General features: G+C 45.5%; 1 protein-coding gene across 1 annotated transcript in view; it reads right to left on the reverse strand.

The window, feature by feature from the left end:
* LOC310771656 (testis-expressed protein 10 homolog) overlaps positions 1–16,073 on the reverse strand; it is a 32,315-nt gene that overhangs the window by 682 nt on the left and 15,560 nt on the right. The window contains exons 12-16 of the mRNA XM_083664216.1: positions 8,499–8,721; positions 6,341–6,421; positions 5,942–6,126; positions 4,314–4,524; positions 1–234 (exon numbers count right to left, since the gene is read on the reverse strand). The exon at positions 1–234 is cut by the window's left edge and continues 682 nt beyond it. Coding sequence (XP_083520342.1) covers positions 112–234; positions 4,314–4,524; positions 5,942–6,126; positions 6,341–6,421; positions 8,499–8,721 — 823 coding nt within the window. The 3' untranslated portion in view covers positions 1–111. The remainder of the gene's footprint in view (positions 235–4,313; positions 4,525–5,941; positions 6,127–6,340; positions 6,422–8,498; positions 8,722–16,073) is intronic.

The following is a 16,073-nucleotide window of genomic DNA, read 5'->3' on the forward strand; positions in this document are numbered from 1 at the left end:
TTGCCAGTGTGAGGGTTTGTCCTTGTCGAGACAACTGTGAGATGTTTGAGAAGGCGAGGCGGCGCGGGCGGCGGTCAGTACATGTCTCAGGCGAGGCGGCGCGGGCGGCGGTCAGTACATGTCTCGAAGCCCCAGGTTTCCACGGTGAGTGGAGGAGCCGTGAGCCACCGTGACGCTGTAGCAGTATAGCAAGTCTGTCAGCCACTGTTCCCTGGTCTCACCCCGGGAGTACCTCTGGAACACACACACACACACAGTGGCATTAGGTAACAAGTCTCCGGGGGGAGGGGTAAAAGCAGGCAATCTTTATAGAGTGCCAAACTCACACCCTCTTCCGGGTTCGCCATTCCCATAGACATTTTAAAAAATGCGTATATTTTTATTTTATTTGGTCAAACAAAGCGATTCAGATATATTTAGAATCAGGAGAGACCATAACATTTCCCTCTGGCCAACACCAAAATATATACTTTTTTTTGTCCGAGTTAAATGTTTTATGGTCTCTCCTGATTCTAAATGTAGCTGAATCGCTTGGTTTGACCAAATAAAAACTATTTTATAATAATTTTATGAAACAAAAAATTAATGGGGAATGAAATTGCTTAGGTCCCATGCCGAACCCAGAAGAGGGCATGACTTTGGCACCCTATAACTTTATGTAAATCCATTAAATAAAAGTGCACAAGCCGTCCCTGGTCTTTCCTTCTCATGTAATGAAAGGCAGGTAGTTTACCATGAGGTCTTGTATGTGTTGCAGCAGGTGGTTTACCATGAGGTCTTGTATGATGTGTTGCAGCAGGTGGTTTACCATGAGGTCTTGTATGTGTTGCAGCAGGTAGTTTACCATGAGGTCTTGTATGTGTTGCAGCAGGTGGTTTACCATGAGGTCTTGTATGATGTGTTGCAGCAGGTGGTTTACCATGAGGTCTTGTATGATGTGTTGCAGCAGGTGGTTTACCATGAGGTCTTGTATGATGTGTTGCAGCAGGTAGTTTACCATGAGGTCTTGTATGATGTGTTGCAGCAGGTAGTTTACCATGAGGTCTTGTATGATGTGTTGCAGCAGGTAGTTTACCATGAGGTCTTGTATGATGTGTTGCAGCAGGTAGTTTACCATGAGGTCTTGTATGATGTGTTGCAGCAGGTGGTTTACCATGAGGTCTTGTATGATGTGTTGCAGCAGGTGGTTTACCGTGAGGTCTTGTATGATGTGTTGCAGCAGGTAGTTTACCATGAGGTCTTGTATGATGTGTTGCAGCAGGTAGTTTACCATGAGGTCTTGTATGATGTGTTGCAGCAGGTGGTTTACCGTGAGGTCTTGTATGATGTGTTGCAGCAGGTGGTTTACCGTGAGGTCTTGTATGATGTGTTGCAGCAGGTAGTTTACCATGAGGTCTTGTATGTGTTGCAGCAGGTGGTTTACCATGAGGTCTTGTATGTGTTGCAGCAGGTGGTTTACCGTGAGGTCTTGTATGATGTGTTGCAGCAGGTAGTTTACCATGAGGTCTTGTATGTGTTGCAGCAGAGTGGTTTACCATGAGGTCTTGTATGATGTGTTGCAGCAGGTGGTTTACCATGAGGTCTTGTATGATGTGTTGCAGCAGGTAGTTTACCATGAGGTCTTGTATGTGTTGCAGCAGGTAGTTTACCGTGAGGTCTTGTATGATGTGTTGCAGCAGGTGGTTTACCGTGAGGTCTTGTATGTGTTGCAGCAGGTGGTTTACCATGAGGTCTTGTATGTGTTGCAGCAGGTGGTTTACCGTGAGGTCTTGTATGTGTTGCAGCAGGTGGTTTACCGTGAGGTCTTGTATGATGTGTTGCAGCAGGTGGTTTACCGTGAGGTCTTGTATGTGTTGCAGCAGGTGGTTTACCGTGAGGTCTTGTATGTGTTGCAGCAGGTGGTTTACCATGAGGTCTTGTATGATGTGTTGCAGCAGGTGGTTTACCATGAGGTCTTGTATGATGTGTTGCAGCAGGTGGTTTACCGTGAGGTCTTGTATGTGTTGCAGCAGGTGGTTTACCGTGAGGTCTTGTATGATGTGTTGCAGCAGGTGGTTTACCGTGAGGTCTTGTATGATGTGTTGCAGCAGGTAGTTTACCATGAGGTCTTGTATGATGTGTTGCAGCAGGTGGTTTACCATGAGGTCTTGTATGTGTTGCAGCAGGTGGTTTACCGTGAGGTCTTGTATGATGTGTTGCAGCAGGTAGTTTACCGTGAGGTCTTGTATGATGTGTTGCAGCAGGTGGTTTACCATGAGGTCTTGTATGATGTGTTGCAGCAGGTGGTTTACCATGAGGTCTTGTATGATGTGTTGCAGCAGGTGGTTTACCATGAGGTCTTGTATGATGTGTTGCAGCAGTTTGTTTACCATGAGGTCTTGTATGTGTTGCAGCAGGTGGTTTACCATGAGGTCTTGTATGTGTTGCAGCAGGTAGTTTACCATGAGGTCTTGTATGTGTTGCAGCAGGTAGTTTACCGTGAGGTCTTGTATGTGTTGCAGCAGGTGGTTTACCATGAGGTCTTGTATGTGTTGCAGCAGGTGGTTTACCGTGAGGTCTTGTATGTGTTGCAGCAGGTGGTTTACCATGAGGTCTTGTATGATGTGTTACAGCAGGTGGTTTACCGTGAGGTCTTGTATGATGTGTTGCAGCAGGTGGTTTACCATGAGGTCTTGTATGTGTTGCAGCAGGTAGTTTACCATGAGGTCTTGTATGATGTGTTGCAGCAGGTGGTTTACCGTGAGGTCTTGTATGTGTTGCAGCAGGTGGTTTACCATGAGGTCTTGTATGTGTTGCAGCAGGTGGTTTACCATGAGGTCTTGTATGATGTGTTGCAGCAGGTGGTTTACCGTGAGGTCTTGTATGTGTTGCAGCAGGTGGTTTACCATGAGGTCTTGTATGTGTTGCAGCAGGTGGTTTACCATGAGGTCTTGTATGATGTGTTGCAGCAGGTGGTTTACCGTGAGGTCTTGTATGTGTTGCAGCAGGTAGTTTACCGTGAGGTCTTGTATGATGTGTTGCAGCAGGTAGTTTACCATGAGGTCTTGTATGTGTTGCAGCAGGTGGTTTACCATGAGGTCTTGTATGATGTGTTGCAGCAGGTGGTTTACCGTGAGGTCTTGTATGTGTTGCAGCAGGTGGTTTACCATGAGGTCTTGTATGTGTTGCAGCAGGTGGTTTACCATGAGGTCTTGTATGATGTGTTGCAGCAGGTGGTTTACCGTGAGGTCTTGTATGTGTTGCAGCAGGTAGTTTACCGTGAGGTCTTGTATGATGTGTTGCAGCAGGTAGTTTACCATGAGGTCTTGTATGTGTTGCAGCAGGTAGTTTACCATGAGGTCTTGTATGATGTGTTGCAGCAGGTGGTTTACCGTGAGGTCTTGTATGTGTTGCAGCAGGTAGTTTACCATGAGGTCTTGTATGATGTGTTGCAGCAGGTGGTTTACCGTGAGGTCTTGTATGTGTTGCAGCAGGTGGTTTACCATGAGGTCTTGTATGATGTGTTGCAGCAGGTGGTTTACCATGAGGTCTTGTATGTGTTGCAGCAGGTAGTTTACCATGAGGTCTTGTATGATGTGTTGCAGCAGGTGGTTTACCGTGAGGTCTTGTATGTGTTGCAGCAGGTGGTTTACCATGAGGTCTTGTATGTGTTGCAGCAGGTGGTTTACCGTGAGGTCTTGTATGTGTTGCAGCAGGTGGTTTACCGTGAGGTCTTGTATGTGTTGCAGCAGGTGGTTTACCGTGAGGTCTTGTATGATGTGTTGCAGCAGGTGGTTTACCATGAGGTCTTGTATGATGTGTTGCAGCAGGTAGTTTACCGTGAGGTCTTGTATGATGTGTTGCAGCAGGTGGTTTACCATGAGGTCTTGTATGTGTTGCAGCAGGTGGTTTACCGTGAGGTCTTGTATGATGTGTTGCAGCAGGTGGTTTACCATGAGGTCTTGTATGTGTTGCAGCAGGTGGTTTACCATGAGGTCTTGTATGTGTTGCAGCAGGTGGTTTACCGTGAGGTCTTGTATGATGTGTTGCAGCAGGTAGTTTACCATGAGGTCTTGTATGTGTTGCAGCAGGTGGTTTACCATGAGGTCTTGTATGATGTGTTGCAGCAGGTGGTTTACCGTGAGGTCTTGTATGATGTGTTACAGCAGGTGGTTTACCATGAGGTCTTGTATGATGTGTTGCAGCAGTTTGTTTACCGTGAGGTCTTGTATGATGTGCTGCAGCAGGTGGTTTACCATGAGGTCTTGTATGATGTGTTGCAGCAGTTTGTTTACCGTGAGGTCTTGTATGATGTGTTGCAGCAGTTTGTTTACCGTGAGGTCTTGTATGATGTGCTGCAGCAGAGTGGCGTTGGCCATCAGGTGGTTGCGGAGCGGTGTGTGCTGCAGCAGCGTGGACAGGATGTGGCCGAGCTGGGGCAGCTCCTCCTCACACAGCTCTCCCACACGCAGACACTGCAGTACCAGCCGCAGCAGGCGGGGGATGGTGCTCAGTGCCGACACGCACGCGCCCCATATCGCCTCCCTGCAAAGGATGGCGGAGAGGTCACAATCTGGGTTTAACGCACTTGGCATCCATCTTTACAGCCTGCCAAAGAAAGGCAAACGGCAGTAACCTGTTTTTGTGTGTTTTAACAGTCGAATGCCACTACGAGGGTTTAGATTTCATATCAGCGAGAATTAGGGATGGGACAAAATTCAATATATCGCGCCTTGTGATAACTCGTGTTATGATTTGGCGCTATATAAATATAAAATGTATTAATCTGGGGCAAAAAAAGAAGAAGGAATGAATTGGTATTAGCTTAATTTTATTCTGCTGTAGTAATCACAAATGTGAAGCAATCTCACAAGCTCTCCATCCAAATTATTTACATTATAGCAAGCAATACCATTATCAAATCAGGAACCCCATATCACATTTTGAATAACATAAGCATATTGCCTCATCCCTAGATAAGCATACCCATAAAGATTATTCAATGATACGGAGTCCACTTCTATACCAGCAATTCTTCCATCAAAACAGGAGATCTACACTGAAAATGGAGTGTGAGTGCAGAGGACACATGTCACGCTGCCTCTGAGCGCGCGCGTGTGTGTGTGTGTGTGTGTGTGTATAATGCGTATGTACATGCATTGGTGCATTGTGACAAATAAAGTCTTTGTCTGCCCTGTACCTTTAAATGTTGAGCCTACACTAACACTTGGGCAGAAGGTGGTGTAGTAGCGACTGACTGAAGGGTTGTCAAAACTCAAAAGTATCGATAGTATCGAAAAGTATCAATACTGAACATTTGAATGGGAAACAACACTCATTTGCAACAGGTATCGATATCGATAAGTATCAATACTAAAAATTAGAAATGGATACAATACTCATTTGCAACAGTTTTGATACCATCAGTGCTTTCTTTTAATGAAAAATCACAGATTTTCCCCTCCCTATCTAATTGGTGGATATCTGTTGCTTCAACAAGCTAAACGTGTTCTGATGGTGAGAGCAGAGGTAATCTGCGGTCTAATCTAAATTCAAAGTTTGATCAGGCCTAGATTATGGAGAAGTGTGTGTCTGTCCATCCATCTGTCTAAATTTATTTTTATGCCTCTTGATGTGTCGTCATCCCCCCTTCCCGTGGTATTGAAAATGGTATAGAGTATCGATATTTTCCTGGGTATCGGTATCGAAGTAGAAATTCCAGTATCGTGACATCCCTACTACACTGTACCTGTAAATGTTGAGCCTACACTAACACTTGGGCAGAAGGTGGTGTAGTAGCGACTAGGAAAACTGTCCTTGAACCGGAGATTAGCAAGACACTGAATGCTTCTTAGCAGTTCCATGGGTGCTGGTTTGTAGCTGACCCTTTGGAGGAGGAAAAACACAAAGCATTTCTCTACAGAGATCAGTGAGGGGTCTCAATGGTTCAGTAATAACACACCTCTTGTGGTTGGTATCAGAGGGAGCCTCCTGCTCCAGAGTGACGAGCAGAGCCAGCAGGCTGAGGCAGCACTGACACAGGAAGCGCAACACCGCCTCGCTGGGCAGGACGGACAGGTCCAAGAGTCTGGCCACTGCTCTCAGTAGCCCCGCCCCCATACTGTCTGGCACCACCCCTAACCTGGTCTGAAACACACACACACACACACACACACACACACACACACACACACACACACACACACACACACACACACACACACACACACACACGGTCAATTCAACATCATTCAATAAAGGCAGAAAAGCAATTCAAGGAATGGAGCAAAGAAATGGAACAAATCAATTAAAGACTGAGAAATCTTCAATATTTTCCCCCTTAATGAAATACGTTTCTCACCAGGTATTTGCAAATGCCATTTTGCAAAATGTCGAAGCACTGAGCCTGTGAGCCCAGAGTTTCCAGACTGTGGCAGACCTCCTATGGATGAAACACAGTTCAATCAGCATCATTCATTTCATAGGCTCAGTTAGAAGAGGATGCAAGCTATATTGTACCAAGTTCCAACCAGTCTTAAAACAGACATGCTTTTCTCTTCAATTATCTTAAAGATGTACATTTAGACATGATTTCTTCTATTGAAGATTCCTTCATTACTCCTACCAAATCCATTGCAATAGAGCATGCCCCCCCCTCCCCCTTTTCTCCCCAATTGTACTTGGCGCCCCGACCAACCAGAAGAGGCACTAGTGCAGCGACAAGGACTCGTACCCCGCCGGCTTCCCACCCACAGACACGGCCAATTGTGTCTGTATAGGAACGTCTGACCAAGCCTGAAGTGCCGCTGCCGGGAGTTGAACCCGGGTCTCCGCGGTGGTCGCCGAGTCCGAGTGCTTTTACCTCCACACTACCCACACACCCACAATAGAGCATTCTTATTGTAGCAATGCAATGTGACCACAGCCTTTATACAACGGATGCTTTGTGCATTCATCTGGGAGAACTTGAGGCATTTTTGTTGAGATCTTTCAAGTCTGGAATACAACATGTTTCTAAAATGGCATAGAGGGAGCAACACACTATTCCTGATGGCAATTGTAGATGTGATGATTCGCGTTTCTTCCTGGAGCCCACAAGCATTAGAATGAGCAGATTCTGCATCGCATAAAGCACATTAAACACATAAAGCAGACAAACAGAGCGAGCGCGGGCTCTTATCAACATTCAAGGGGGTTCATATTTGCATAATGGCGCAACAGAGACCTCGACCCAAACCCCACTTCCCAACGCCCTCCATTTCCAGAGGTGACAGTGTCCAGAGACATATCAGCTAATGGCAGGTGAGGTGTAGCCTGGGTAAACCCATCCCCCACGTGACCTGCTCTCAGGTGAGGTGCTCCCTGGGAAAATTGGATAATCTTTCTAAACAATGTTTTATGAGCCAAAACAATAGCAGGAGGGAGAAATCCAGCAGCAGTAATGATATTACTGGGAGACAATTGAGGAGCAAATGAATGAGAGCCACCTCAGTCACCTTCAACTGGCATTCATCAGACAAACCACACTGCTGCTGTGCACCAACAACAGAGTGTTGTGGCATGCCAAAAACTCATGTGGAAAAACATAGCACAGTGTTCCTATAACCTGTTTCAATGGCCCATGAAGCACTGCTTTATTACCACAAAATAATCCGTAAGCCACCTGATCTCTGAATGTCTCTCTTGCCTAGATGGAGACGAGATGGGTTTTTAAGGCGAGGCCATCGGTCACACCGTCGACTTTTAAAAAGGCTAAACTTTTCCTCATCCATTTCAAATCAAAATCACATTTCTCATTAGTTTTGATCAAATTGAAGTGTGTATGTGTGTGTATGTGTAGTGTTGAAATGTGTGTCGGAACATGTTGGATTAAAAACAATCCCGTGTCATTAGTTGAATCCGAGTTGACACAGTCCGTCCCTTAATGCCGTCCCCCCTGCTGCCCGATGGCCCCTCCCCTCCTCCTTCCTGCCACTTGGCTGTGATTGACTCAGACAGGAAGATGAGAGAGGCAGGATCTGAGGCCTTAATTGAGGAGCTGAATTAGTGATTATACACACACACACGCGCGCGCACACACACACACACGCGCGCACACACACGCCCCAGGGCACAGTTACGTTAACGGTAATTTCTGTGCAGAAATGTCACACTCCCATCATGCCATGGGCTCTCATTAGCATTTGTGCATAGCCGCTGCTCTGCCCGATAACCACGCATCTCCAACCTGTGCGATGCGATAAAGGTTCCCCCTCTCAGCCCGAGTGCCACGATAAAGCTCGCCCCTCTGAGCTCTATATAAGAATAAGAGAGACCAGGGGAACTGAAAGAGCAGCACTGTGTCCAGAATATCACCACTTTTCTGAACATAATGTCTCTTACTTCCACTTTTCTCACCTCCTACTTCTCGCAAATTCATCGCCACGCCGCTGTCCAACTGCCGGGTGGTCGGGGGTTTTTCAGTCATTGCTACAGTAGGTGTGTGTTTGGTGTTGGACGGAGCGTGCAGTGATACTGACCTCCACCACGTCCCAGTGGTGTGTGAACTGCTCCAGGGGGGTGGGGTAGAGGCTGAGGGGGGAGAGCGGTGAGGGGGGCAGGGCGCTGTCTTGGCCGGCCTCCTGCAGGGTGGCCAGCTCGTCACTCGAGAAGCCCGTCAGCGTGGAGAACAGGAAGCTGATGTGGTCCACATCCTGCAGGGCCGCGTCCTGGCTGCCCACCGACCAGCCACTCAGAGACGACCTGAACAACATCACACGCAAACGCATCAACTTGCAGTCTGCATTTAAGCAGGGTTGCCACGGATGTGGTTAGTGCTTGAATAACAGGTGCTTGGATTCATAAAGAGGTCCTTAAAAGTGCTTGAATTTAGCCAACCGGCATCTCTGAGTTTGAGCCTTGTGCGCGCCGTCACCTCAAAATTGCTGGGCCAAGCTGGATACATTTTCTTATCTTATCTACAGTTATCTACAGCAGTGGTCCCCAACCACCGGGCCGTGGACCGGTACCGGGCCGCAACGCATTTGGTACCGGGCCGCGAGCCCGGTCCAATTTTTTTTTTTTTTATAAACATAGGCTATAATATTATAGGCTGTGTGTGGTAGTTAAAACATAGTTTCAAGTTGACGTTTATTTATGTTTGTAGTTGAAACAAAGTGCAGAAGAGTGCTACGCACACCAAGTCCTTGTAGTGGTGCTGGTCCACGGGAGAACAAACTGAGGTTTTTTTTGTCTCATGAGAGACAGAGATGTAGCCGCACACACTATAGTCAAAGTGCCAATATTTATTGAGGACACAGCTGCCTTCTTCAGGGTCTACAGAACACATTACAAGTCACACCTATATGTAGTTGAAACAAAAACATAAATACTGTAGGCTACATACAGTACAACACAAAAGGCTGTTATTTACCCTTTGTCGCCACCTGGTGAGTAAATATATATGTAACTAAAACCATTAAAATTGACAACCGGTCCGCAACTTTTTTCCCCCATGTATCTACCGGTCCTTGGCACACAGTATGACTCTCCACACTGTGCTCAGGGAGTTCCCCAAGCCCCGGTAGCCGGCAATTTCTCCGCCTACTGGCCTCTGGCCTACCGGTTACTTTATACACTGTAAAAGAAAAATTACAGTGCACCTGAACGCAACATACAAGATACCCGGCCAAGTGGCCAATACTCCACTTCTGTTATAACATTTCAGTCTGGAATATGGAATATCTTTCAATAATCTTTATGACTAAAAGGCTAAAAGTAATCTCATGTGTAAGAAATGACTGTTCTACATTGAAGTAAAAAAATGTAAATAATTAACTTGTTGGTTTTGGATTTATTTAGCTTCAAGAGTGCATTTTTGTTCGTGTGACCCTCAACACAGGCTTTGAGAATCCCGGGCCACTTACTGATACTTATGCTTAAATTAACCCACTCATATTCTGGTTTATTTCAAGAAAAACATTTTGGCTAGTGGAAATTCTAATTGACTGGTAACTTCTAGCAGCCATATTGGCAGGTGGTCAAAAAAGCTAATTTCAGTCCAGGGCGAGATTGGCCAAATTTACACCAAACATTGATCCTAATTGTGATCGCTGTCAAACAACCCCAGCCACTTTATCACATATGTTTTGGCTTTGCCCAAAATTAGTAGATTTTTGGCATTCCATATTTAAAAAAAAATTCTGATATACTGGAAATATCCATTGAGCCTCTTGCCATAATTGCAATCTTTGGTGTGGTCCCACATGATCTCTCCCTCAACCAATGCAGTAAAAAGATGATAGCATTTGGTACACTTCTGGCTAGAAGACTTGTACTCCTTAAATGGAAAGACAAGTTTCCTCCAACTTTCAATCACTGGGTCAGAGATCTTATGTATCATCTAACCCTAGAAAAACTCTGATACGCTACAAGGGGTTGTGCTCTCGACTTTTATACCATCTGGCAGCCAGTCCTGGACCAGGTAGAGAAAATTGACGCTTCAAGCATTTCAAATGTATAGATTTAACCCCCCCCCCCCCTCTCTCATATTTATTTTCATTCATCCGTTTTGTTTTGTTGTTGTTGTTTTTTCTCTTTCTTTTATGTGTCTTTGTGTACTGATATACTGCGATGTATGACATGATGTATGTGGTGTAATAGGCTAGGGGTTCTCGTGGGATGGGTTTTTGTTTAAAAGTGTCAAGTGTATTTAAATCTGTATTTTGTATGATATACAGAAAACGAATAAGAAACTTTGAAAAAAAAAAAAGCTAATTTCAAGCCCTGCAGGGAGAGCAAGTGGTGACATAGGAGTGAGTGAGAAAAGGATCAAATATTGGTGTTTAAGACTGAATAATGACATCACAACTATTCATTTAAAATTAGTTATTCCTCTAAACCTGACTTCAAATGCCCCAAATTTTTCCGCGCCAGCCGCCTTTCGGCCCCCAACCGCCAGCAAAATCTGTCCCTCTGGTGGCGAGGACATTTTTTTGTGGTCCTCTCTATCATCAAAGTTCCTGGGTTACGGCATGACAAAAAATCTTTGGCCCCCGGCAACAACCTGGGTTTCTCATGTGGCCCCCCATGAAAAATGCCCACCCCTGATCTAGCCTCTTAAATTGGTTCTCAAAGTGAACCAGATTAATGCATTTTAGTTTAAAATTTACAAATTTTTCTTACAGGGGGCATGGCCCCCCGAACCCCCCAAGAGGGTCCAAGCAGGGTATACCCACCACAATCTCTCCAAATCCTGTGGGAAACATACAGTTATTAGTATTTTCTTTGTTCTTAACACGTTCACTGCCATTGGCGAGTCAACTCGTCAAGCAGAAACCAACGGTTGACTGCCAATGGCGAGTCAACTCGTCAAAAAAAATAAAAAAAAAAATTTGACGGTGGGACGTTTATCTAACCCTTTTACATCTCCTATATAAATATGGGAGCCACCGAACGTGTACAACCCATTCCACCGACCCACTAAGTGGCGACAGTGCTCTCCAGACTAGAAAAAGCAGAGCCAAAACTGCAGGGGAACGCGCGAGGAAACCATTCTCATACTGTAAAATGGATTGGCGAAAACGCTTTCGCTTTCGCGCATTATCGCGCTGGGAGCTGGCGGTGGGGGATTGCAAATTTGCATAATAGATTATGGGTGCAACACACTTTGAAACACCGGCAGAAAGCCCACAATCGCACGCAGCTTCATTCCAGCTGAGCTCACAACCGAAACGAACGAGCCCCATGCAGACTCGCCCAAAGAGCAGCCGCCAGCAGCCAGGCAGCACAGACAGGCAGAGCCTCGCTTGTACCGCTGCAGCCACAGAGGGAGGAGAACACACACGGAGGGAGGAGTTTGAAGGAGAGGGGGGTTTCCTGCTGCTATGGAGGAAATTACTGTTCAAAACTATTGTTTAGATGTCTGACGTCTTACGCCAAAAATAAATGGTTAAAGTGACTGTTCTATCGAATTTCACAAAAAGCCATTTATCTCAGCTTAAATTTTCAGACGCTGAAACCATGCTGTATTCTACTGCTAATGCCTACATAACTACTAACTCTACAAACTAACTCTTTTAGACAGAGAAAGCACACATTCTATTAGTTCTTTTGAGATAATTTGTGTTCACAAAATCTTAGCAGAAAAGAATCCTCGGCTCTTGAAAGATCCTCAAAAAAAAACGTTGGCAGAAGCTATCTACAGTATTGAAAAAACGGCTGGCAGTGAATGTGTTAAAAATATACATTGCCTGTTTGTGTTTTGCAATATGGATATTGTTTTATTTATAATTAAATAGAGCATTGGGCCTTTATAAGAATGTTTATTTGTATTATTTCAATTGTCACACTCATGGATACATATTTGAGGTTTGTTTATTAATTGGGAAAAGGACCACCGGAACAAACGCCGCAAACATGATCCGGCTACTTTTTCAATCTGACTGGCTACTCAAAGGTTTGGGGAACTCTCTGTGTGCTGGTCACCTAGATCTACAGTATGACTCTCCACACTGTGCTGGTCACCTACAGTAGATCTACAAGATCAATCTCCACACTGTGCTGGTCACCTAGATCTACAGTATGACTCTCCACACTGTGCTGGTCACCTACAGTAGATCTACAAGATCACTCTCCACACTGTGCTGGTCACCTAGATCTACAGTATCACTCTCCACACTGTGCTGGTCACCTAGATCTACAGTATCACTCTCCACACTGTGCTGGTCACCTAGATCTACAGTATGACTCTCCACACTGTGCTGGTCACCTACAGTAGATCTACAAGATCACTCTCCACACTGTGCTGGTCACCTAGATCTACAAGATCACTCTCCACACTGTGCTGGTCACCTAGATCTACAGTATCACTCTCCACACTGTGCTGGTCACCTAGATCTTGAGAGCGCTTAAGAAATGCTGAGGATTTGAACATTGCTTTGAATGTACCGTATGTGAAGTGTAGATTTATTTTGATGTGCAAGCATGACTGGAAACACATTTGCATGAGAGGACTTAAAAGACTGGTATACCGGCATGTGAACATCTCTGAATTATTGGCCCGTAATTTTGAAATAATTTGTCCTTGAAAAGTGCTTCATCACAAAAGTATGGCAACCCTAAAGGTTAACCAACTACCTTTATGAATATCAGGAGTTTTTCCAGCTTGTAGAATCTGTAAGGACGAGACTTTTCAGTATTGTACGTCTTTTTAGATAGATACACATCTTACATTAACTTCGGAATGACGGTTTCCTGCTTTATCTATTCCTTATCGCAGCTCAGGGTAATACTCATGAGACTGTGTTTTGTATCTGTTGCAGTGTGCGTGTTGTGAGTGCATGAGGGCACACAGTGCATGTTGTAGTGTGCGTGTTGTGAGTGCATGAGGGCACACAGTGCATGTTGCAGTGTGCGTGTTGTGAGTGCATGAGGGCACACAGTGCATGTTGTAGTGTGCGTGTTGTGAGTGCATGAGGGCACACAGTGCATGTTGTAGTGTGCGTGTTGTGAGTGCATGAGGGCACACAGTGCATGTTGCAGTGTGCGTGTTGTGAGTGCATGAGGGCACACAGTGCATGTTGTAGTGTGCGTGTTGTGAGTGCATGAGGGCACACAGTGCATGTTGTAGTGTGCGTGTTGTGAGTGCATGAGGGCACACAGTGCATGTTGTAGTGTGCGTGTTGTGAGTGCATGAGGGCACACAGTGCATGTTGTAGTGTGCGTGTTGTGAGTGCATGAGGGCACACAGTGCATGTTGTAGTGTGCGTGTTGTGAGTGCATGAGGGCACACAGTGCATGTTGTAGTGTGCGTGTTGTGAGTGCATGAGGGCACACAGTGCATGTTGTAGTGTGCGTGTTGTGAGTGCATGAGGGCACACAGTGCATGTTGTAGTGTGCGTGTTGTGAGTGCATGAGGGCACACAGTGCATGTTGTAGTGTGCGTGTTGTGAGTGCATGAGGGCACACAGTGCATGTTGCAGTGTGTGTGTTGTGAGTGCATGAGGGCACACAGTGCATGTTGTAGTGTGCGTGTTGTGAGTGCATGAGGGCACACAGTGCATGTTGCAGTGTGTGTGTTGTGAGTGCATGAGGGCACACAGTGCATGTTGTAGTGTGCGTGTTGTGAGTGCATGAGGGCACACAGTGCATGTTGCAGTGTGCGTGTTGTGAGTGCATGAGGGCAGACAGTGCATGTTGCAGTGTGTGTGTTGTGAGTGCATGAGGGCACACAGTGCATGTTGTAGTGTGCGTGTTGTGAGTGCATGAGGGCACACAGTGCATGTTGTAGTGTGCGTGTTGTGAGTGCATGAGGGCACACAGTGCATGTTGTAGTGTGCATGTTGTGAGTGCATGAGGGCACACAGTGCATGTTGTAGTGTGCGTGTTGTGAGTGCATGAGGGCACACAGTGCATGTTGTAGTGTGCGTGTTGTGAGTGCATGAGGGCACACAGTGCATGTTGTAGTGTGCGTGTTGTGAGTGCATGAGGGCACACAGTGCATGTGGATGGGATACAGTGAATGGTTTTAACATAATGCCTCTCTGTCCTGAAGCCAGGATAGATCTGCAACAGTAGGAAATGCGTGTGAATAAAAGTGTGTTTTGTAAAAGCCTTGGAGGCACATCCAGGCAGAACCATTTTCTCAATGTTCCATGACGAGGCTGCATTCCAACCTCCCAAAGAGCTCTTTGTATCACACACACACACGCGTGCACATACACACTGTGCTGTGTGTGTGTTTGTATGGTTTTGTATTGTTTATGCACCGGAATCGATATGGTAATAACTGTATGTTGATGTGTCTGATAATCCCATGTGGGATGGGTCATGTAATTTGTCCTGACACGTAAATAAAACTTTCATTCATTCATTCACACACACACACACACACGGCTGCAGCAGCACCCCACTCAAGATTTGTATAACACTGCCCTACTGACACAAGTGAAAGGTCACACAAACATGTATGCAGACGCACACACACACACACACACACTGATGCAGGGTTATGCAAAGCTGGAGAAGTGTGACAGAACATCACCAAACTAAGTTTTCATTGTCACCAAGCAGCTGAGTATCAAATACATCCACGTCATCATCACATGTCATCAAGAGGCAGGTAAGCAACCAGATCAACTAGCAGGGGTTCACTTTGAAGGCACAATGCTGCCATCCAATGGTTGCAGGTTGCAGTCACTGTCTGTGTGTACGTGTCAGTCAGTGTTGTAGTCGAGTCAGAGTGCTGGACACATTTTCAGGACTCGTATCTCGACTTGGACTTGAGAAGAGTTGGAAGTCAGAAGTTTGAAATGAGGACTTTCTTTTGATAAAGATTTTTTTCCCCCTTTTTTGTTTTTTTGTAATAGGCCCTAATATTTTGCCATAAGATACGGATAGCTATGCTAGCGGAATATCCATCCCGTGCAGTGTATCGACTGTAAATGTTGCATTCTCTGCACGTCCAACCCGTATGGACTGTGTGCTGCAGGCTGGCCAGCGCCTTGAAGTGCGTATCTTCCCCCTTCTGTGGTTTCTCTGAAGAAGAGGTTTCACAGAGGGCGAAGATACGCACTGTAACCCCATCCGGGGCAGATCAACGCTGACTGCTGTGTTGTTGTTAGCTTAGCTTCTAGCTATTAGCTAAATAATTATATTTACAACCATAATGAACCGTGATCTGACAGAAAAAGTGTCATTTAGAGAGCGCGTGCACTCCCGTGCAGCATGCCCCGCACTGGCCGCCTGCTCTCAGTATAGCCTGTTTGAGGAGACTACTCGGAGCTCAAAATCTTCCGTGGGCATCCGAATGAAGCCAAACATATTTCGGTGAGTAAAACATCATATTTTAAGCTGGAAATGAGGACCGTGGTGTAAAAAACCGAAATTCTCCTTTAAGTCTGTGTCATGTTAACTGGTGTATTCAGAGCAAATAGGGAGATATAGAGCATTATCATCATGCTATATATCTCCCTCTTTGCTCTGAATGAGTGAGAAAAGGAGAAAATACTGAATAATTACATCACAACAGTATCCTAATGTTAATTTAATATGAGATATTCCTCTAAATATGGCAAAGAAATGTAAAAAAAAAAAACGTCAATTTTTTTTTCCGA

This window comes from Poromitra crassiceps (genome assembly GCF_964638095.1).
Source record: "Poromitra crassiceps genome assembly, contig: HAP1_SCAFFOLD_956, whole genome shotgun sequence".
NCBI lineage: Eukaryota > Metazoa > Chordata > Actinopteri > Beryciformes > Melamphaidae > Poromitra > Poromitra crassiceps.